Source organism: Peromyscus leucopus, chromosome X, assembly GCF_004664715.2.
Source record: "Peromyscus leucopus breed LL Stock chromosome X, UCI_PerLeu_2.1, whole genome shotgun sequence".
NCBI classification, from domain to species: domain Eukaryota; kingdom Metazoa; phylum Chordata; class Mammalia; order Rodentia; family Cricetidae; genus Peromyscus; species Peromyscus leucopus.
In genome coordinates, this window is record NC_051083.1 from 47,721,358 (window position 1) to 47,745,505 (window position 24,148).

At 41.8% G+C, this 24,148-nt stretch overlaps 1 protein-coding gene and 1 pseudogene across 1 annotated transcript; one reads left to right on the plus strand and one right to left on the minus strand.

Annotated features, from left to right (window-relative positions):
- Nucleotides 1–1,221: 1,221 nt before the first annotated feature.
- Nucleotides 1,222–2,765, minus strand: LOC114683586 (melanoma-associated antigen B4-like). Its single transcript, XM_028857907.2, has one exon. It carries the CDS (start codon nucleotides 2,706–2,708, stop codon nucleotides 1,665–1,667), a length of 1,044 nt encoding a protein of 347 aa, XP_028713740.1. The 5' UTR covers nucleotides 2,709–2,765; the 3' UTR covers nucleotides 1,222–1,664.
- Nucleotides 2,766–8,451: 5,686 nt separating this feature from the next.
- Nucleotides 8,452–18,059, plus strand: LOC114683587 (annotated as a pseudogene).
- The last annotated feature ends 6,089 nt before the right edge of the window (nucleotides 18,060–24,148 follow it).

Here is a 24,148-nt window from a genome sequence, read left to right on the forward strand (position 1 = left end):
GGTAGGTGTGTGCTAGGTTCTCTGTATACATGTTGTGGTTGTTTAGCTTGAGGTGTTTGTGGGACTCCTAACAATGGGAGTGGGATTGCCTCTGACTCTTTTGGCTGCTCTTGGGACCCTTTTCCTCCCAGTGGGTTACCTCATCCAGCTGCTATATGATGGATTGTTCTTAATCTTATTGCATCTTGTTATGCTGGAAGACCTGCTTTTTTTTTTTTTTGGAAGGGATATGTATGGAGCAGCAGTGTGGATCTGGGGTAGAGGTGAAGTAGCGGGGTGGGAGAAGGAGGGGTTGGAGAGACTGCAGTCAGGATCTATTATATGGGAGAATAAAGAAAAAGAAAAAAATTAGAAATAAAACAAAATGACCTCTTAACAAATAAATAGTAATGTTCCAAACCCCAAAGTACCTTGGCTTGGGAATTTCTACTTTACCAGCTCTCATCCAGACCTTCTTTGCTACCATCCTCACTCTTTTTCACTTGGTCTTTATTAGTGTACCACATCATTTTTTATAATATATCCTCTTAGACTTTAATTCCTATGGATAGGCAAAAAAGCCTCTTTTCTTAAAATTGTCACTACTAGTGAAGGTAGCAGGCAAAAGCACCTTGGCCTGACTGCTGCCATTTTGACTTCATACTCCATTTTACCTGCAGGGTGAAATAAAATTCAGGCTCCCAAGCCCTAGGGGAGCTGAGAACTTTCCAAACACTGACCAACCTCCTCCCTAAACCATAGAAATAGTCATTATGCATCTTTATTCTTTAGAAACATTATGGATGTTCCCAACAACAGAAGGAACAAATGAATCTTATAGGTTGGACTAAAAGGCTTGCATTGTATGTCAGTTAACAATGCTGGAACATTCAAGGAGGCCCCTAATCTCTAAGTCCTGATTGGTGAACACTGCAACTGTAACCTGGCAACAAATGTTTGTGAATGTTACGCTTATAAACCCCATTTCTGCCCCTGCTCAAGTCTGTCAGGAGACATAAAGGCTCCCGAGTCCTTGTTCTGCCGTCCTACTTGATTAGTTATCCACTTATGTGGTGAATAAATAAAATCTTTGGAACTCATAAGTGTTGTCTCTCCCCTTCCTCATGGCACATAATGGTTTAGATGTAACACTAGCAGTCTTCCAAAGAGGAGGTAACCAGAATAAATGAGTCTATTAAACAAGTAAATTTTCTCTCTTTTTTGCATTTTTATTCAGTTAACAACAACTAAGTGTATTTCTTCAAACTTTAACAAAAAGTGAAATAGAAACAAAAGTGAATAAGGGAAAATGGCAGTTTATACATTTTGTTTGTTTTCCTTTTTTTAAGAAACAAATTACACTCTCTCACACATTTAAAAAAAAATCTCCATTATAAAGTCACGGTTGCTTGCTCTTCAACTTAAAGATTCAAGGGTTTTTAGAATGTAATATAGAATATCAAAATTCTTATACTTAAATCTTCCAGCAACAAGTAATATGAACTATGTTATTTATAACTATTGATTCTGAATCTAAATAACGATTCTAAGAAAAGGGAAACACTTGAAAAGTACTAATGTATAACCAAAGTACAAGAAGATACACATTATGAACTCTCAGCCTCTCATTCCTTTTAATGTGGGAAACTGCTCCAAACCCAAGGATATATCTGCCTCTAATTTCTCTAGGGGCAAGAGGAGTCACCAGGTGTGACTTTAGACTCTGCCTTGTTTGTGGCAGTAGTGCCACACTTGCCTACAGCTTCAGCTTTGGCTCTCTCTTCCTCATCTCTCAAAGCCTCTTCATAATGAGATGGGAAGGACTGAGGAACGGTCTCATTGACCTTGGCTAAAAACTCCAGGACTTTCATTTTGGTGGTTTCGGCATAGGCTCGGGGACCCCAGAGGAATTCATAGCCTGGAGGCTCACTGTCTGCCACCCGCCGGTACTCCAGGTACTTTTCCTTAACCAAAACTTTGGTGATGAGGTGTCGGGGCTCCCCAAAGATTGTGTGCACCTTCCCATCATAGATTCCCAAAATATTCAGGAATTCCCAGATCTCTACCTCAGAGGCACGGTTGCCATTTAAGAAGATCACACCCAGCAGAGGCATCAGAAGCCCATTTTGGGGGAAAGGCAAGCCAGTGGCCAGAGTCCCACCAATGCTGGGGTCTAACTTGCTGACAAGGGTGTAATAGCTACCATTGGGCTTGAGCTGCTTCACTTCAAGACCAAATACGAGCTCTATGCGCTCAGAGGCTTTCTTAAGAATCTCAGGGAACTGCTCCCTGAATCTTTTATTAATGACTTTCAGCATCTCTCCCTTATTCATTGGCTGTTTCATTTTGTACATGCAGAGCAGATACTGCATCAGCAGTCCCGCCTTCCTTGTTATAAGTTCATTCTGGAGGCTCTCAGCAGACTGTGGGGCCTTAGAGCAGCAACTAGCACTTTGCTCCCTTCGGCCTTTGGCACCTTTACCAGATCTTCTGCGGGCCACACGTTTACCAGCAGTGATGGGAGGTGCCTCACCCAGAGATTTAGACTTCTGAGGGAAGCTAGCAGTAGAGGTGCTTGCAACAGCATCTCCAGAATCATGAGCAGAGGAGGAGGGTGACTCTTCATTCTCGTCTGCCTTTGCTTGAGCATCCTTGAGCCCCTGGGCCTCATCTTGGAGCTGGCGGCGTTTCTCTCGAGCACGGGCCTTACTCTTATGTCCCCTGGGCATGATGGCTGTGGTTAGAAGCCGCAGGTAGGAGTGTGGGCTGGAAATCAAGTACTTTGGGGGCCTGGAGGAAGGATAATAAAATCCTGTAAGTACTTTCAGGAGAATCATAGTACTTTGGCTTTTAGCAACCTGCCTATACAGGTTTATGTACAAACATACAAATACTAATCTAGGAATTCTTCTTAGTTAGCCTGAGAAGACAGTGAAGGAAGTTATGGTTTGTGCAGGCTGCAACAAGCCAGGCTCCTCTAGAAGCTAGGGCTGCTGGAATCTTCTCAGTTCACACACAGTACTTTCAGCAGGTCCTAGAACCTCTTTCCCGTGCTGCTCAGCAGCTGAAAGCTCAAATCCCCCTAGTAGTCATGAAAAGAAAATGCAGGAGGATTTTCCTCCCATTGCTCCTATAAGGAAGAATTACCAACAGCTCTGTGAGGATCTCGTTTGTCTTGCTGGGTCCCTTAATTATCACTAAGACTTATCATTTTGTCTCCATACAGGGTCAAGAACCCTCCTTTCTCTTATACCTTCAGCCAGAGGATCTCATCTCACTTAAACATGATATAAAGAATTGAGTCTCAACTGTGTTCTGAGGCTCCAAGGGCTGAGTGCCAAGACAGCCACAGAGTATGGTTTCCATAAACTGGGATTGAGGGAGAAGTACTTTCAGTTTTCACCTATTGTTTATACATTGAATCCTGAAGTACCTAGCGCTAGCTCCCCTCTCTACACTTAAACCTCACTGACACTTAGCAGAAGGTGTGAGAGTGCCTCTATGTAGCCATATTGACCATATTTTCCAGAGGCCTAAGGCTGTGGCAGGTAGGTTAAGGCCCTTTCATGTGTCATTTAGCTCATGGTCCTCACTCAGTCTTCGAGTCTCAAAAAGGCCCGAATTCTTCCCCTTGCTGATTCATCAGACTAAGACGCACATGCTGTGGATATCGATCTGTATAAATAAAACACTGATTGGCCAGTAACCAGACAGGAAGTATAGGCAGGACTAACAGAGAGGAGAACTGAGGGAACAGGAAGGCAAAGAGAGAGACCTGCCAGCCACCACCATGACAAGCAGCATGTGAAGATGCAGGTAAGCCACGAGCAACATGGCAAGGTATAGATTTATAGAAATGGGTTAATTTAAGATATAAGAACAGGCCGGGCGGTGGTGGCGCACGCCTTTAATCCCAGCACTTGGGAGGCAGAGGCAGGCGGATCTCTGTGAGTTCGAGGCCAGCCTGGTCTACAGAGTGAGTTCCAGGAAAAGGCACAAAGCTACACAGAGAAACCCTGTCTCAAAAAAAAAAAAAAAAGATATAAGAACAGTTAGCAAGAAGCCTGCCACAGCCATACAGTTTGTAAATAATATAAGCGTCTGTGTGCTTACTTTATAAGTGGGCTGTCGGACTGCCGGGGCGTGGCAGGACCCAGAGAAAAAACTCCAGCTACAAATGGCGCCCAATGGCTAGAATTTCCACCTTAAACATAAAATATTTAATAACCACTTCTAAACAGAGCCAAAACCAGGTTCCTGCTTCATGTCTCATACGGGCAGCTAGACGCGGGTTTGAGCTATGGAGGGTTTGTGGCGTGCATGCGGGCTTGACCTAGGCTATGTTACACAGAGGTGTCTCCAAGCGGCGCACTATGCTGTGTGTTGGATATAGTTTTTACTAGTTTAAAAAAAAGAGGTTTCAGGGCTATATGCTGCCTTGATAGAAGCATATAGACCCACTATTTCTGAGAGTTGATGACTCCCAGAGCTGGTGGAAAACATACCACCACCATGTTGAAAAGCTGAAGTGGGCAGAGCCAGCAGTCACAGCCATTTTAGTTTTAGAATGCTGCAGTTTAAAGCAATAGCTCAAGGTAATATAAAAAATAAGCCACGTAAAGATGGCTACCACACAGAGAATCTGGATTATGTTCTCTTTGATATTCGTAACTGAAGAAAAACATTTGATTGCAAAAGCTGTTGAGTTATGCCAAAATGTATATTTTAAAGGTACCTTGACTTCAAAATTCATATATAAGGATATGTTGCTTTGGAACAGAGGCTCTGCTTTTGTTTCCACAGAAAGCCAGAGGCTATGGATTTGTTCCAGATTAAGATACATCAGGTTTGACTAGCCAAGACCCACTGAAAGGTCTCCAATGACACCAAGGCCCAGATGATGCAACATTTAGAACCGTTTCAAGGCAACTGACTCAGACGATACACCTTCACGGACTACTCCATAATCCTAAAATTTTCTTTGTGTCCTCATAAGATACAGCATCCCCTTCCAGCAGGAAGTAGTAAGCGAAGCTATGCCCAAATTCCCTAATATACCAAGCTGGCTTTGGAGATGGAATTGGCTCACTCCTTCTCTAAACCCAGGCATATTGTGTAAAAAAAAAAACAAACATTCTTATATCCCAAATCAAAAGAGCCCTCTGGTGTTGGACAGAGAAAAACCAATATTTTTATTTAAAACAAGTTGATTATAAATACAATCTCTTTCTAAAGAAGAAAAGGAGATATGATACAGATATGATAAGATAAAAGGGTAAATTGTTGAACCTATTTTAAAGAGCAACAACTTGTTTAAAATGTTTTACATTGGTACAGATTTTAATTTATTGATACAAACTTAAAGCTAATTTTGTTATATTGGGTATATATTTCTACTCTTGTTTAAGGTGTTATGTTTGTACAGCTCATTTAAAATTGTAATGGATAAATAAAAAATAGATTAATAATTAGTCATCTATAACAATCATACTCGTATCCATGTTAGTTAAGTCTTCTAGATATGCATAGATGTATTTCAGATAGATAGGTAATCTTCAAATACTTCAAAGATCTACAGAATATGGCATTTAAAATATTTTAAAAATTTAGACTTTCTGGACAGTGAGACCTGTCTGCTCCTGGCAGCACAGATTTACTTCAGAGAGGAGAATGGGCATTGAAGACACTCCATATGGAGTTTATCTTCACCTTAACAAAAATAGCCATTTGGGCAAATAATTGTTCTTGCCTGGACTGCTTGATCGACTAGACATACAAGACCCATAAAAAGGTGACCACTGAACTTTGCTTGACAAAATGGTCCTTCAGGTTCCTGCTTCTCAGAGGAAACTGCCAGACATTCTAGACTAAAAAAAGTGACTGAGATACTCTAAGCCTGTAGGCTAAAGACAGATGCCCCAACTTTACAGGAGAACTTTGCATGACTGTCCAGGTTGCCAGATAACTCTTTCTACCCTGCAAGACTCCCCGAAAGTTGCTTGCATCCTTCTCCCATTTCTCAGGTAATAGTATATATCCTTCTAAGGTCTTTGATGTAGTTGAAGCTAGATAGTTACAATTTTCCTTAGTCATGAGAAAAGACAAGTTCGATATAAAACCTTAGACTCACAAATATAAGATAGATAGGATATCTTCTTTAATTTTGCCAAATAAACGTTATTATAAATAGACTAGATATTATAACTGTAATTCTTGCTTGGTAATTGTTTTGTTATCTGTAAATTTACTATGTTAAAGTTAAAACCTTCCTTTTTGAAAAAGAAGAAAAGGGGAAGTGCTGTGGATATCGCTCTGTATAAATAAAACACTGATTGACCAGTAGCCAGACAGCAAGTATAGGCAGGACTAACAGAGAGGAGAACTGAGGGAACAGGAAGGCAAAGAGAGAGACCTGCCAGCTACCACCATGACAAGCAGCATGTGAAGATGCAGGTAAGCCACGAGCAACATGGCAAGGTATAGATTTATAGAAATGGGTTAATTTAAGATATAAGAACAGTTAGCAAGAAGCCTGCCACGGCCATACAGTTTGTAAATAATATAAGCATCTGTGTGTTTATTTTATAAGTGGGCTGTCAGACTGCCAGGGCTTGGTGGGACTTGGAGAGAAAACTCCAGCTACACCTACATTTTTTTATTAGTCTTGCAGAGAAACTAAGGGAATTTCTGTAACTGAGGCTTCATGGGAATAACATCAAGAGGAACTCTGGGACCTCCCCAATATAAGGTATGAGTTTCCTGAATTCCTCATGATCACCTGAAAGTCTCCCCTACTGACCTGATACCCTTCAAAGCAGATTAATATTTTTACCTCCCTCAGAACCCTGTGACGAAAGAAAACATAAGCTACAACCAGCCATCTGTACCCACTATGGGACCCTACTGTTAGGAGGCCATTGGTCTCTAGTTCTCAGTCAGCCGAGGTATAAGCTCACTCCTCAGCCCATGTGATTCCTCCAGCCTTATAGCAAGGCCTTCATTTTCCTGACTCTCCAGAGTTAGATGTAAGAGGGCAGTATATCAAGTGAGTTCTGCTTGGAGTTTCCTAGAGGGAAAGGAAGTTGTGGGTTGTACTTTCTCATTAAGTACTCCTTCCTCTTAGTCCTCCCCCAGTTTCCTCCTAGTCTTTACTTAGTGTTTATCTACTCACGCTAAGGCCCTCACAATCCTGAGAGACGCTAAAATAATTCTTAGTGAGCCTATGGTCTCATCAGCTTGCTGCAGTCTACCAAGGCTGACTGAGTAATCAGGGAAAAATATGCACTGTCTTGTTATATGGTAAGTGGATCCTAAAGTTGTTAGAATCCTTTCCCTGGCTCCTGGAACTAACTGGGAATTCTCTCCCTGTTAAACTGAGGTTGTCCATCTACCTTATCATAGATGCTTTAGAGAGAAGATAATGAGACTTACATTGCCGTATCCAGATCCTACATGACTCACAGGTAGGTACAAGGATTTTTTTTTTTTTTTTTTTTTTTTTTTGGTTTTTCGAGACAGGGTTTCTCTGTGTAGCTTTGGAGCCTGTCCTGGAACTCACTCTGTAGACCAAGCTGGCCTCGAACTCACAGAGATCTGCCTGCCTCTGCCTCCCGAGTGCTGGGATTAAAGGAGGGTGCCACCACCGCCGGGCTTTTTTTTTTTTTTTTTTTTTTTTTTTTTAAATCTTTTGGTTTTTTGAGACAGGGTTTCTCTGTGTCGTTTTGGAGCCTGTCCTGGATCTCGCTCTGTAGACCAGGGTGGCCTCAAACTCACAGAGATCCGCCTACCTCTGCCTCCCGAGTGCGAGAACTAAAGGCGTGCGCCGCCACTGCCCAGCCCAAGCCGACTTCTTGCTGAGTCATTCTGCTGACTATGCTGGAAGATTTCCAAGCCTAACAACAACGGGCTCAACTTTCTGAGCTTCCACGTTTTGACTATTGATCTACCCAATGGCACTCCAGATTGCTTCCGCCAGGGCTGCTTAGCCACTCGTGCCTTTAATCCCAGCACTCTGGCATCAGAGGCAGAGGGAACTCTGTGAGCTCAAGCTCAGCCTGGTATACATAGTGAATTCCAGGCCAGTAGGACCTATAAAGTGAGAGTCAGCCTCAGGAAAACGAAACAAAACAACTAAACACAACAAAGACCTCGTCTATTCTGAGGCCCCTCCCGCTCTGCTAACGGGGCTTTTCTTCTTTTAAAAAAAAAAATTATAAATTATCCCTGTGTGCCCTGGCCCACGCATACGTAGGTCAGAAAACAACAGGTCGGCTTTCTCCTTCCGCCATGCGTGTCCGGGAGATCGAACTCAGATCCTCGGGCATGCACCGAAAATCGTGTTTAGCCGCTGAGCCATTTTGCCATTTCCGGTGTTTGTTTCTTCTAGGGGAAAAAATATATTTTCGGGGAGCCTCTGGGTGGAAATAATGCTCCAGCTTAGTCATAAAAGTCCTGGCCCAGGACCTCCGCAGGATGACTGATGTGCCAAAGCCACCGACGACAACAATGCGGACATCGCCGACGCCGACGCCCACGACGCCGAGGGATAAAGGAGGACAAACAAACCAACAGGAGTAGGGAAGAACATTTCATGGGCTCTGCTCTCTCATGGGTGAGGGGTTAGTCCCTTCAGAACATATTCGGGGACCTTACCTTGATTGCAGAGAAATTCACCCTCGGAGGACCACGCAGAAAGCGGCAGCTGCAGCAGCGGCGTCTCGGTGTGAAGCCCGAGGTCTCCGCCCTCACAGCGGAAGTGAGAAAGAACTGTATCCGGTTGTGTTTGCGTGGGGTCTCTTAGAGCTAACGGCAGGGGTGCATTGCTAAGGGTGCATCCCACTATTTCAGAATCAGTGTTCCTTGAGTGCCACTTGATAGATAGAAGAGCTTGAAAATACTCACTGTACTGGCCAAAGTCTCCCACCCACCAAACCAAGCCCAGATCTTTCACAGTCCCCACAAAGGCAACGGAGACAAACCTCAAATAGCGTCCTCTGCAGGAACCCCTGGGTATAGCAGCAGAAGGAGTCTGAACTGCTTTTTTTTTTTTTTTTTCCCCTTCGGAAACAGACACTGAGAATGACCTATATAGATCCTCTCCCATATTCAGATTTTCTACAAATTTCTTCCTTTGTTGAACTAGGGCCCCACCTACTAGAAATTACTACTTTGCTTTTTGGAGACATTTCAGACAGACAAGATTACCTGAATCTGGTGGTTCTGTATGGAAACTCAGATGGGTATTTGTTAAGTGATCCCCACCACCACCATCATCCCCTCCCCCCCACACACTTTTTTCCATCATCCCCTCCCCACACACACACATTTTTTTTTTAGCATAATCTCATAACGACGTTTTCACATTCTTGGAAGGTCCTAGGATTTTTCTTCTAGTAAAATTTGAGGTTGCTCCCATTAAACTGAAACCCTCACTTTCTTGAAATTTTCTAGGTAGTAATCAGCTTGGTATATCATTCTGCCTGGGACTTCCTAGGGAATACAGAACTGAGCATTTTGTGGTATCTATCCATAGGATCCCTTCTGGAGTGCATACTACATGTAGTTCACAGTCAGATGCTGACCAAGACAAATGGCTTGTTTTGAGACTTCTCTGCCTTTCACATGGACATCATTTCTCCCTAAGAGTTTTAAGTTGAGAGTGAGGATGACTCACAGTCCTTTTGGTCATTGCAATGAACACAGCACTGTAGGATCCTACAGTTTTGCATGGGTCTTTCGATTTATGTTCGGCTCATCACATTTATATCCATCATAGCTTAGTACTGGCCACCTTCATTAAAGTTCTAAGTGATTCCTATATTGTGGTGGGACTGTCTCTCCAGTTTTCATTTATCTCGACTGCTATCTCTTGTTTAAAGGCTTTGAAGGAAATTAGATATCGCTGGAAAAGTAACCAGTTTACTTGACCAGTTTACTGATTGCAAACCATGAAAAGAAGTCTTTTTCTCAGGAATGTAATGTTGAGAAGTTTCAACACAAGACAGAACATACAGAGACTTAACTGATAAATTCACCCTTTTGTTCTCAAGTAATTTCTAAGTGATAGCACCAAATGACATTAAAAACACCTTTATGGGCTAGAGAGATGGCTCGGTGGTTAAGATCACTTGCTGTTCTGCTAGAGTATCTGTTTGATTCCCAGCACCTACACTGTGGCTCAGGACAACCTGAAATTCCGGTTCAAAGGAATCTGATGCCCTCTTCTGTCCTCCAGAGCCACCAGTCATACACATAGTGGGCATATATACACATAGGCAAAACACCCACACACATAAAATAAAAATAAGTAAAAATCTTTAAAAAATACCATTTAAAACTGATATGATAACAATCTTTAAAACTATGATAAAGAACCTGGAAACAACCTAGATGCCTGTCAACAGAAGAATGGATGAAAAAAAATGTGGTACATATACACAATGGAGTACTACTCAGCAGAGAAAAACAATGAAAGCATGAAATTTGCAGGCAAATGGATGGAACTAGAAAAAAATCATCCTGAGTGGGGTAACCCAAACCCAGAAAGACAGTCATGGTATGTACTCACTCATAAGTGGATTCTAGATATAAAATAAAGAACAATCAGACCACAACCCATAGAACCATGGAGGCTATATATATAGCATGGAGGTCCCTAGGACCACTGTGGCTTATAATAAATTTTGGTTTTACTCAATTATTGAAAAAAAAATAGCCAAATGAATGGAAACACATGAACTATGAACCAAAGGCTGAGGGGCCCCAGCTGGATCAGGCCCTCTGAATAGGTGAGACAGTTGATTGGCTTGATCAGTTTGGGAGGCAACTAGGCAGTGGGACCAAGTCCTGTGCTCATTGCATGAGTTGGCTGTTTGAAACCTGGAGCTTATGCAGGGACACTTGGCTCAGTCTGGGAGGAAGGGACTGAACCTGCCTGGACTGAGTCTACCAGGTTGATCGCAGTCCTCAGGGGAGGATTTGCCCTGGAGGAGGTGGGAATGGGGGGTGGGCTGGGGGGAAGGGGAGGGGGTGTGAGGGGGAGAATAGGGGAACCCGTAGCTGATATATAGAACTGAATGGTATTGTAAAATAAAATAAAAAATAAATAAATAAAAATACTATGATAAAGGTGAATTGAAATGGAAGGAAACTAATGTTAAAATGTATTAATTTAATGCTCTTGGTCAACTCCCAATTAACCTTTGTAACAATACAATAAAATATTTGTTCTTAAGAATATACTCTATTGATTTTATATTATTTGAGTATTCATTGCTCAGTTTTGCTTCATATTTGTCTGTGTACTTGTGCTCTAAATGAAACTAAAATTTATGTTCTAGTTAAAAGTGGCAGGAATCTCAAGATAAATCTTGTCTTATCAGAGAGCACACTGATCTGTTAGTTTTCTTTGCCAACAACATAATGGTTCTTCTAAAATACTTGCTTTCTTCACAGAACGATAGAGTCGGATGATTTTTCTGAGCCTTGGATCTTTTGAGTCTGTCCAAATTTGCATATGTCATTGATCATATTGTATTATCTCTTTCTCTATTTTATCCACCCTTTTCAGTTCTTTTTATATTCTTATTGATTTTGTATTCCAATTCAGCATTTTGGTTAGAGTTCATCTTTTTAATCATCTGAAGTATATTTGGAAATAGTAGAAGAAAGCAAATGAAGCAGTTCATGGTCAGCTCAATCTTGAATAAGTGGGATAAAGTGGGCTCTTAGAGTACTTCAGACCAAGAATTCAGGCTCAGTTTAGTCATTTACCAGCTAGGTGAGCTTGAGTGTTTGGGTGGTAGCTCCACTTCAACCCCTGGCACCCTGGCATCCCTATACCCCAAGAGTCTGGAATGTTTGGAAGGAGTCTGGTGGAAGATCCACCTCAACTCCCTCCACATCTCTTTTCCTAAACCTGCCCCTTCAAAGCCCATCAAACACAGCTTCTCCCCAAACTCACCCCTTCAAAGCTCGCCAAACACAGCTCCTCCCCTAGAGAGGCTCAGGACAACTCCCACAGGGAATATATAAGCGGCATCCCAGAAAACAGATGCATGGTTCTTCCAGTCTCACATCCCCATCTCCTCTCTGTGAGCCAGGGAATCGCCCGGAACGCTTTACCCATTAAAACTGGGCTTTCCAATTCAGTCTGATTTGGTTTGTTGCAACAGCAGAAAGGCCTTCAGGAGGCCTGAAACTTATCATTGGGTACATTACCAAACTCTATGACCCTCAAGCAGTGCATCTGTGAGATCAGTTCATACGATCTGTCTTACAAGATTGGTAGTGTATAGTTAGTATATGCAAAGGACCTGGCACCATGCCTCTAGTGCACTGAGACTTTAAGAGATGTCTGCCATTACTACCATTACTATAGTTATTTTAACCCCAGAGGATGGCATTCCATCCTGATGAACTTTTTCAACATAATATTTTTATTGATTCTTCAGAAATTTCACATCATGCACACTGATCACGTTCACTTCCAAATCCTTCTATGTCTGACCCCCATTCTTGTAACCTCCCCACCTCAAAAATTAAAAATAAATAGAAAATTTTTAAAAAGAGTCTAGTTTGTGTTATCTATATACTCACTGAAGCATGGTCAAACTCTCAGTATCCTGTCCTTTAAATAGAAGTGAGTCCTTCCCCTCCCACACCCTCCCCAGAAGCCATCAATTGTGGAGCGCTACATCTAATTATCCTTATCATGCTTTTTAAGAATTCTCTTCGATAGCTTCCTGTTTTAGGTTGCTACTTTTGGGGTAAGTGGGGGGTGGGGTTGCCACAGAAGCCTTCACGTCCCTTTTTCGCAGTTGTTCATCTGAAGTCATCAATATCACTATAAAAGCAGCTTCCTTGCTCTTTTCAATGGTAACATGGGTCACAGACATCCCAGCTGCAGGAGGACCACAGACTCGGACATGGCCTTCTGGGGCTGCACAGGCCCAGACATTATCATAGCCTCAGGCGGCAGCATAAATCATTCACATCAATATGGCTCCCAGGAACAGCACAGCCCATGGACATCAACATGGCTTCAGGCAGCAGCACACACCACGGACATCTGCATAGCCTTGGGTGGTAACATGGCCACAGACACCAGTGCAGACCCTGGCTGCTGTAGGACCACAGACTCAGACAGGAGACAGGGTGGCCTGGCTGCCTTCCACACTGATGACTTTTTTAAAATCCAGAAGATGACAAAAAGTTTAACACTAAGGACATGGAACAACAAATCAGCTCAAAATGCTACTTCTAAAAAAAAAATGTAAGAACAAATTCTCTCATTAAACCATATTTTCAGTAAAGGTGCCTTTCCCAGCTAAATCTTCCAGGATTCTACTTACAGACCAAATCTGACCTTTTGCACCAGTGGTGTCTAACCTTTTGACTTTGCAACATGATGTGGAAATCTGTAAACATTTGGGGACACATTCATAGATATCCTGGGATGCCATCACCCAAAATCCGTATCTGCTTAGCTTGTCCAGACACACACACACACACACACACACACACACACACACACACACACATACGAATACACCCGCCTAAAAATTTAAATATCCCTTTTAGTTGAATGAGCTTCAAAGATCACAGGACAATTTTCTATGCATGCCCCAGGTGGAGATTCCCTCCAGTTTATTCACAGTCCCATGATATCTGTTAAGAGTAATTTTCTGTTCTAGGCCTAGAATCTCAGCTATGAGCATCTACAGACTTATCTAGTCACCATACAGTCAACTTATATTTACCTGCCACTGAGGAATGTGAAGATGTCCAATGTCTAATACCTTATCATGGAAAATTTATACTAAGAATCCTCATTTGGAATGCCTCACATTTTATCCTCTTCTGTGGCTTCTCTTAGGAAGTATCTGGACACCTTCTTTATATTATAGATTCTCCCTCTGTCTGTGTCTGTCTGTCTCTGTATCTCTGTCTGTCTCTGACTCATGTGTGTGCTTTTAGATGTAAGTCTGCATGAAGGTGCATGTATACACATATGTGGATGCCAGTAGTCAGCTTTAAGTGTCAACCTGGTAACCTGGATTTTTTGAGACAGGATCTTTCACTGGCTTGGAGTTCACCCATTAGGTTAATCTGACCAGCCAGAATTCGTCTGTGAATGTAGAGGCCAGTTGTCAGTCTCACGTGTCATTCCTTAGGAGCTCTTCACCTTGTTTTTGTGAGAAAAGATTTATTATTATTATTATTATTATTATTATTACTATTAATTAAAATTTGATTTTTGTATAACATACTTTATTAATTCTTTGGGAATTTCACATCATACACCCCAATCCCACTCACCTCCTAGTCCCTCATCATCCACCCATCACTCCTGCAGTGTCTCACCAAAAGAACCCCCTCAAATTAATTTAAAACAAACAAACAACAACAAAATCCCACCTTGCACTGCTCTGTCTTTCCCCTCTTTCCAGCACCGCTTCATTTGTCTTAGTGGCATTGGGAGCTGCAGTGTGTCACACAGTATACCCTTTTGTCCAATCAGCACCACCCACATATGTTCATTGGGTAATGTGGTATTGGTCTGGTTCAAATCCTCTGGCCTCTGGCACACCATCATCACTGGACCCTCATTAAAACTCCTCTCGGGCCGGGTGGTAGTGTTGCACACCTTTAGTCCCAGCACTCGGGAGGGAGAGGCAGGCAGATCTCTGTGAGTTCGAGGCCAGCCTGGTCTACAGAGTGAGATGCAGGACAGGCACCAAAGCTACACAGAGAAACCCTGTCTCAAACAACCAAAAAAAAAAAAAAAAAAAAAAAAACTCTTCTCGGATATATTGCCATTGCCCAAAATTTTTAAAAATATACAAGAGTAAAAAAATACGTGAGGGGATTTAGCTCAGTGGTAGAGCGCTTGCCTAGCAAGCACAAGGCCCTGGGTTCAGTCCTCAACTCCAAAAAAAAAATACGTGAACCCCTGAAATAATAGGTGATAATGTTTTTTATATGTATATATATTATATTTTTGAAATGAAGTCTAATATTTACAGTAAATGCTAGTCTAGTACTTGCAGTTAATATTGTGTATACACACACAGGATGGTCTTTTGACATGTAATCATTTCCTTTTCTTATTTATGGCTAATTGACTCAGTCACATACTATCAAATGGCCAACTTAAGGTGGAATCTTGTGTATTACTAAGTTCTGTATAGTCTTCTACCCTAGATTGACTATTAATGCATTATGTAATGTAGGGATGGTCTGTCTGGTATAAATAAAGTATCCCATTAAAGGGGGCAGGGGATGCCAAGCAAGCAGGCCTAGTTGAACCATAGACCCTGGAGAAGGATCTTCTTGTCTCTGCATCCTCAGTGCTGACCATTACAAGTACATGCCACCATACTTGCTTTTTAACATGGGTTCTGGGAATTAAACACAGGTCCTCATGATTGTGTGGCAAGCACTTAACTGACTCTGCTATCCCTCTACTCACTCCCCCACGCCCAAGAATCCCATTCTTTTTTTTTTTTTTTTTTTTTTTTTTTTTTTTTTTTTTTGGTTTTTCGAGACAGGTTTCTCTGTGTAGCTTTGCGCCTTTCCTGGAGCTCACTTGGTAGCCCAGGCTGGCCTCGAACTCACAGAGATCCGCCTGCCTCTGCCTCCCGAGTGCTGGGATTAAAGGCGTGCGCCACCAGAATCCCATTCTTAAGAAAGCCCAAGTCATTGATCAGACTCTCATAACTGAAAAAGTCTAGCTTAGTGACAAGTATGTAGGAAGGGGCTCATGCCCTTCAATTCAAGGCCAAAGATTAGTTCCATGTTTGAAAACGTTGTCCTATGAATATCAGAGTAGTGTTCACTATGATTTGGGTGTGGCTGAAAATCATCCACAAAAGGTTCATATACTGAAAGCTTGTCCCCAGTACGGCATCACTAAGGTGGTTGAACCTTTAAGAGATTGGATCTAGCACAAAATAATTCTGTCATGAGTAAATTACCTTCAAAAGGGATACATGCTGCCCCTGGTTTGATTTAGCTTTAGTGAAAGTAGATTATATAAAGAGGTGATTCTCCCCACCCACACTCTTGGCCTTCTTTTTTTCACTTTGATGGTTCCCTTTTTATTTATTCCTCATGTTGTAATTTAGCCATGGTACCCTTTCAACATGCTGGCAAAATGCTGTTTTTACCATTCATCTTTTTTTAATATGATACTTTAGTTCAGGTATTTTACTATAATAAAAAAGAGACTAACATGGTGCTTTTTGTACTTTTTGTTGAAAATATCCATTATTAATTCTCCTATAATCAGCCTTTTCATTTTGTATTTGTATGGCTGAAACGTCTTGAATACCCTTGTTTTCTTTCATAGAAAGACCTTTGTCTGAGCTCTCAGTGAAGGTTGGGACCTTAAAGGAAGTCACACTTTCACTGTGTTGGCTCTTGGCACGTTCATTATCCTGTATGTTAAGCCCCTGCAGCACTAGTGGTAGTAAGTGGAGTTTTAAGAAGATCCTTGAAATGCCATCCCTAGTTATCCTCAGGAAACATCACATGAAAGGGGAGAATAAAAGAAGTGTTATGTGCAGCTCTGCTCCTCAGTGACTATATCTGGAACAATCTGTCTATGGTGCAGTCTGCACTGACAGGCAGGAAAGTAGAGAGTTTGGAGTAATGGCATCACCTGAATGAGTTTTACCAGTGAAGGTTTAACAATGAAGGTCAATTCTGGACCATCAACCCTGAGAATGGCTTCTTCACAAGGGCCCTGGCACTTCTGCCGCCAGCAATGTCAATATCATGGCTGCAATCCAGAGTAACACCCGTTTCACCAATGTGAGTGTTGTATGTATCCTAAATGGTCTTTTCATAAAATCCTGGAGCCAGATATTGGGGTAAATGCTGAAAGATCAGAGAGGCAAAGTAACAAGCTACAGCTACTTCTCACCTTGCCAACTCCACAGATTCTCAGACTGAATGTCTCTGAGTCCTCAGCTGAAAAGGCTCTAGTTCCTGTCTCCTCACGCCTTATATGCCTTTCTCTGCCCAGCCATTTCACTTCCTATCTCAACCTTCCTAGTGTTGGATTAATGGCCCATGTGCATCCCAAATCCTGGGGTTAAAGGTATGTGCCACCACTGCCTGGCTCTGTTTCTCTCCTAGACTGGATCAATCTCATGTATCCCAGTGTGGCCTTGAACTCACAGAGATCCAGATGGATCTCTGTCTCCCGAGTGCTAGGATTAAAGGTGTGAGTGCCACCACTGCCTGACCTCTATGTTTAACTCTGTGGCTGGCACTGTCCTCTGATCTTCAGGCAAGCTTTAGTTCTTAGATTATAAATATCACCACATGTGACTGAGATCAGTGATGGTGGTGTGTACTGGGTAAGCATTGACCAGTCTTTTTCACCTGATGTCACCAAATCTTCCTGGCGAGGAAAGCTCTAGAAACCTGCTAACAAGGAAAGCTGTGAACCTGGGTGCTGGTTCCCATCGTGGACCCAGCCTGGGAAGCCCCACAAGGTGTTTCTATTGATGTCATCATTTTTGGAGGCTGTAGACCAAAAGGGGTACCGCTGATTTATGAGGCCTTCAATGGACATCATGGGGTGTCTGTGGATAGCTCCTTGTCCTCAGAATCCACTGAAGCCACTGAGCACAAATAAAAAAGCAATTTGCCATATGGTCTTTTTCTGGTTAAACTTTGGACTTTACCTTGAACACTGGCAGAGCATAGGGAGATACAAAAGAACCTGGCTGCTCCATATCTTCCATGACAACTGGTTACTGAAAGACGAAGCAGGTAGATTCCTATGGCTAGGCTTTGGGGAGAACGCACTCAAACTAGACTGTATCTGTCAACCATTAGGGGTAGAAGACAGTGCCCAAGAGACACCTATTTGGCTAGTACCAAAGGAAGGAGACCTGGATCTCAGTGCCCTCAGGCATTTAAACCATTCAGCTATTCTCCATCCCAAGGATTTCTAGAGACAGAAGGTTTTTAATATTCAAAGCTGCCTGATAGAGCAGGCCAATCAGGATCCGCCCAAGGAGGTCTTGTCTGAGCTCAGAAGGATGTGTGCACAGAAAGTGACCTGAGGCTCTAGACTAGCAAGAGCACAGCATCTGCATGCTCCTGCTTGTGCTGTTTCCCTCTCACCTGACTGCAACCAGAAGCCATAAAGCATTTGTGAAAACACATTCAGTTTTAAGACAGCTGAAATCTCCTCCTCCTCCTCCTCCTCCTCCTCCTCCTCCTCCTCCTCCTCCTCCTCCTCCTCCTCCTCCGACACAGTCTCATGTAGCCCACACTGGCTTCAAACTCACTGTGTGGCTAAAGATGTACTTTCAATGCTCCTCTCTCTACCTTCTGACAATCATGCCACACTAACACATCATCTGTGTCCTAGGCACTGTTCTAAGCACATTACAAAAAGCCCTTTCAGGAAAGCACCGTTTTACAGATCAAGAAATGAAGTTGGATTGAGCATAATGGCATATGTCTTGAAATCCTAGAACTAGGAAGATCAAGGCAAGAAAATTGCATATATAGTGAGACCCTGTCTCTAAAGAAAGAAAACTACAAACTAGAGAATTATCCAGTGGATAGCCCCACATCTGTGTGTGTAACAATAATTAGACTCCAGGAGGCAGAGCATGTGGCTCTTGGTGAGTTTGAGGACAGCTTGGTCTACAGAGGGAGTTTTAGGACAGCCAGGGCTATACAAAGAAATCCTGTCTCAAAAAAAAAGAAAGAATGAGAGAGAGGGGGGTTGGAGATATGGCCAGGGGGTGGTGACACACACTTTTAATCTCAGCACTCTGGAGGCAGAGGCAGGCAGATCTCTGTGAGTTCAATGCCAACCTGGTCTACAGAGTGAGTTCCAGGACAGCCAAAGCTGTTATACAGAGAAAAGAAACTCTGTCTCAAAAAACCAAAATAATAATAATAATAATAATAATAATAATAATAATAATAATAATACTCAATGGGTTATTTTAAAAAACAAAGACTTGAAGTTCAGAGGGTAATATGTTGGGAAATGTCTGGGGTAAACTGGAGAGGGAAAGTGGATTTGATCAAAAGACATTGTATACCCATATGAAATTATCAAAGAATAAATAAAAATATGAAATATTTTTAAAGTGAAAAAAAGAAGAGAGCAGGTGATGCAGCCACCCTGACAGAAAACAATGAGGTAATATGAGCACTTGCATCAGGAAAATATCATTTCCTCTTTCAGGAAGCTTCTTCTGTATGTTTCAGGGTAAACATTGTTCTAGGCATCCAACTGACCTGTTTGTCTTATTCAGTTTGTACACCGATAATGCAGTAGATCAAGTTATCTTTTTTAGACTACAACCCACTACTGTGCCCATTTTTCACTGCAGAGACAGCAGGACATAGCCTCTGTTCAATAGTGCAGATGTTTCTTTAAGTTTGACTTCAGTATTTTCATGTTAATGCTTGTCAGGACCTGGCTCTCCTTCCATTGCAGTTCAAGACTGACGTTTTCTTTCTGTGGGTTGTTTATTGAGATGAATTTCATTATGTAGCCCAATTTGGCCTCAAATTCGCAGACCTCCCACTTCAGCTTCCCAAGTGTTGGGATTACAGGTGTATGATACTATGCTTGGCTCTGAAGTTCATACTTTAAAGTTCCCTGGAGTGCTGAAAATACAGCTCAGTGGTAGATTGTTTTCCTGGTGCATGGGGCTCTAGGGTGATTCCTCACTGTTGCAAAGGACAACAAAACCCTATAAAGTGCTCCAACATCAAAATCTTAAAAGATATGTCAGACTCAGAAAGACAAACACAAAATGTTTTCTTTCATACAAAATCTAGACTACAAAGAAGACATGAAAGTAGGAAGGGGAATACTGGGGACAAAGGAGACCGTGAGGCTGATAAATGAGACAAGAACAAATGAATGGGGAACGGATATACGTGATATACATTTTACACATGATTGACATACATTTTATGCATATATAAAATGTTACAAGGGAACCATTATTATGTACAAAAATATGTACTACTAATAATAAGGAAATAAAAGGAGTGTCATCCTCATTGTCTCCCTCGCAAAGAAGCTCTCTATGACTCATATGGGGAAGTGTAAAGGTGAATCGTTCAACCATCCTTACCAAGGAGCATGCAGTGATGATAGCTCAGGAGATAGAGCATGCCTGCCCTGAGCTTCTCAGGCCCTAAGTCCTTACTCAGTGTCCTCATCTGAACACCCTGCAGGGCCATGGTCTCACTTGTTCACTGATGACTGCACATTAAGAATAATGATCTCCTTTCCTCTAGACCTAAGACAAAACACGATGGGCATCTATGAAGCAAGAGATACATTTGCCTTCACAGAATTAAAATATATTCCTTCCCTAGCAAAAAAAAATATCATAAAGAGAATGAGAAAACAACTCACAAACTTGGAGAAATAATTTTCTAAAGACATAGCTGATAGAAGGCTGTTTCAAAATATTCAAGAATATCTAAACCTAAATGACAAAAATTCAATGGAAAAATAGGGGAAAGATCTGAAAAGATGCCTAAGCAAAAGATACAGAATATACATAAGTATGTATGTCCTGACATCACAGGTCACTAGACACCTCAAACTAAAACAAAAATGCAGTTCCACTACACGTCTATTAGAAGGCCCATATCCAAAACTCTGACAACAGAAAACCTTGGTGGTAGGCAAAAGTTTCTGAGGCTACTAGAAAAGGCCAATAACATCTCTGCTTTGGGAAGATCCCCTAAAACAGGGAAGTAGGAAGAGAAGTTGGGGCCACTTGGAGACACTGGAATTCAGCTTGGGCCTTGTGGTGTTTCTCACCAGCATGGACGGGACCCTTTTCATCCTGAGACAGGATGACTGGTCAGAGACAGATGACAAGAATGTGGGGTGAAGTGCAGGCAATGCAGGCACCAAGACTGTGAAACGTGAACCCAGATTCATCACCGGTGAGGATGCAAACTAGCACAATCACTTTGGAAGACAATTTGGAAGTTTCCTACAAAACCATTCAGACTTTTGCTATAGAATACAACCATTATGCTACTCGATATTTACCCAAACAAGTAAAAAAGGTAACATCTATGCAACAATCTGCACATAATGGTTTATAGCAGTTTTATCCAAAGTTGCCCAAATTAGTAGCAATCAAGATGCTTGTCAGTTTGTGATCAGATAGATAAACTGTGGTGCATTCAGACTATGTTAATAAAACTAAAGCCCTGTTCTTTAGCTGTGACCTTACTACTTCAACTGGGCATAACTTGAACAAATTTTGTGTGGTAAAGGGTCTACAAACTGAGGTTTCTTTAAAAAAATGAATGAGTTATTAAAGCATGAAAAGATACAGAAGAAACTTATGTATATATTACTTAGTGAAAGAAATCAATATGGAGACTATGTATGGTGAATGTTTTATATGACATTCTAGAGAAAGGCAAAACTGTAGAGACAGTAATATATTGACAGTAACTAGCACTCAGGGGGAAGTATGACATGAACATAAGGAACCACAAGGATTTTTCAGTGAAACAGTGCTATAGTGATAAATTCTCATTATACATTAGGAATTTGTCAAAGACAATATAATATACAACACCAAGAATGAAGTATAATATAAACTATGGAATATATCCCTGCACCTTTTATGTAGCCCTCATTCATGAAAATGAAGGTGACTGACCTTATCAGTCCACAAATATCCTTGATTTCTAAGATGTGGCAGACAAAGGCTGAAGAGACATCTCAGTCAGCAAAGCATTTGCCGTGAAAACATGTGGACCTGATTTCAGTTCCCAGGAGTTGAATGCAGTGGTGTGTCCTTGTAATCCTAGCGCTGGGCTGGCAGAAACACAAAGATCCCAGGGGCTTGCTGGCCGACCAGCCTAGCCTCCTTGCCAAGTTCTAGGCCAGTAAGTAGCCCTGAGGACTAAAAAAAAAAAAAGTGCTAGTGCCTGACAACAAACAACAATCATAGTTGACCTCTGACCTCCTCACATACCTATCCCCTCATCCAACATACAGAAGTAGCAGACAAATTTATGTTTTGTGTTGGAATTCTCATTGAGACTTAACTCAGGAGCCTAAATCTAACTCATTGTGGGACCATACTTTTGCGAAGCAGGGTGTGAGGGTGGTTTTGACTTACATTGGTGCCCGAAATCTCTAAAGTCTGAGAGAGAATTCTATAGAGGTCTCACTGATAGAGGCTTGATAGTTTTAGCACTATTCAGAGCATCCACTTTCAACCTGCCATACCTTGAAAATCCTCCATCTCAAGGTCTGAGTCACCCAAGCCCGAGGCCCAAGTCTTCATCTTCCAGACATCTCTGAAGGAGAAACCAGCCCCACTCCGTTAAGGGTGTGTGGAAACTGTGAGCCTACCACAGGGTCAGGATACGAGGAAGCACATTGGTCTGGGTGAGTGTTTCTCCACTTCCTCATCATTGCATACAATTTCTCATTGATTTAAGACTCTCTCTCTACTGATGTAAGGCAATTCTCCTTTGGGTAAGACAGACCCTGAGAATCTTTACTGTTGGGGTAGGTGATCCTCTGGCCGACAGCCCTGCCTAGCATGTTATTTATTCATGTTGCCAGATCACAGATTCACTGGGAAACACCAAATTCCTAAAACTGACCAGTTCCTCTCTTCTAGAGGAAAATCATAACACAGGAAGGGACCTTGGACAGATGCTTCTTTAGAAAAACATAGGTTTGTTCTTTTCTTTATTTCATTACAAGTCAGATTTAGCCTCATATGTTTACATTGAAAATGTTATAATTTTCAAAAAGAAAATTGTGCAGAATGGTGGAATATGAGTGCATTATCTGATTTGCCCATGTAATCATGGTTTTATCAATATTTTCTATCTTTCATTCTCTCTGTATCTCAGATTTTTTTTGCTTTAGTTATGTGTTTCAAACTAGTGGATTAGCCACTAAATCTCTCTTTGGAAAAACATATCAGGATCCTAACCCCAGGGTCTAGCTGGGTATGACCAACTCATTCTCTCCTGCATGCACCCTCCCCAATGCCCAAGATCTAGCCTGGGATCTTCTTGGCTTAGTCTGGTTACCACTGCCTGAGCTGTCCCCAAAGTCTACACTTTTGCCAAGATCTGCCCGATACCACATCCAACCTCTTGGCCAAACTAGATCCTGAACAGCTTTTTCCAATCTAAAGGCCCCTTTTGAGTCACATCTAACCTGTTAATTCAGTCATAGCCTGCACAGCCTTCACCAGGTGAGTCTGCCTCTTCCCATTCATCCTCTCTAATCTTCTACATCGACCAAACTACATCTACAGACCAAACTCCAGACCCCTATCTTGTAGGAATGCCTAAGTGTGTATAAGACATGTAGAACTATGGAAATATTTTTTAAAATACCAATTCTTGTTATGATTCATTTTCCTTTGATGTTATAGTGACCACACTGTTTTTAAAGCCAGGTTCTATATTAGAAATTATATCACATTCCAGGACAATGAAAACACTACTAGATAATGTGCTACTTAGCAAGGAAAACTAAATACTATGTTTTCCTATGAAAAATCAATTATTTTTTAAAGCAATTTTTTAAAACTTTTTTTTAAAGATTTATTTATTTTGTATACAGTGCTCTGTCCGAATGTATGCCTTCATGTCAGAAGAGGGCGCCAGATCTCATTACAGATGGTTGTGAGCCACCATGTGGTTGCTGGGAATTGAACTCAGGACCTCTGGAAGAGCAGCCTGTGCTCTTAACCTCTGAGCCATCTCTCCAGCCCTGAAAGATCAATTACTGTGTGAGGTCAGCCTTCCCCAGTTGATGCAGCACAATGTTTTTAAAACGTACTTCAAGTACTCTAAAACTTTCCTCCCTTTGAGGTGCCATTCCAGTAAAGTCACTTTAAATTTTATCCCTCTTAGCCCCTACTGAAAATGTTTGAAAGTTGCCAAATTGCATACAGTGTAACCTGATTAGTGCCCTCTTAAGAGGGCAAGCTCTGGATTCCACAGCGTATCACTCATTTCTCAGATTCTGTGTGTATAGAACACTCGGGTTATTCAGCAATCTTTAACTCCTGGCACAGGCTTACAGGATACTTTCTGTCCCTGCCAGTTTTCTCAAAACCCCCCACAAATAAATGCCAAGGACATTTTGCCTTTCACAGCT

Coding starts and splice junctions, on each gene's coding strand:
- LOC114683586 (XM_028857907.2), bottom strand. CDS start 2,708: ATGCCCAGGGGACATAAGAGTAAGGCCCGTGCTCGAGAGAAACGCCGC.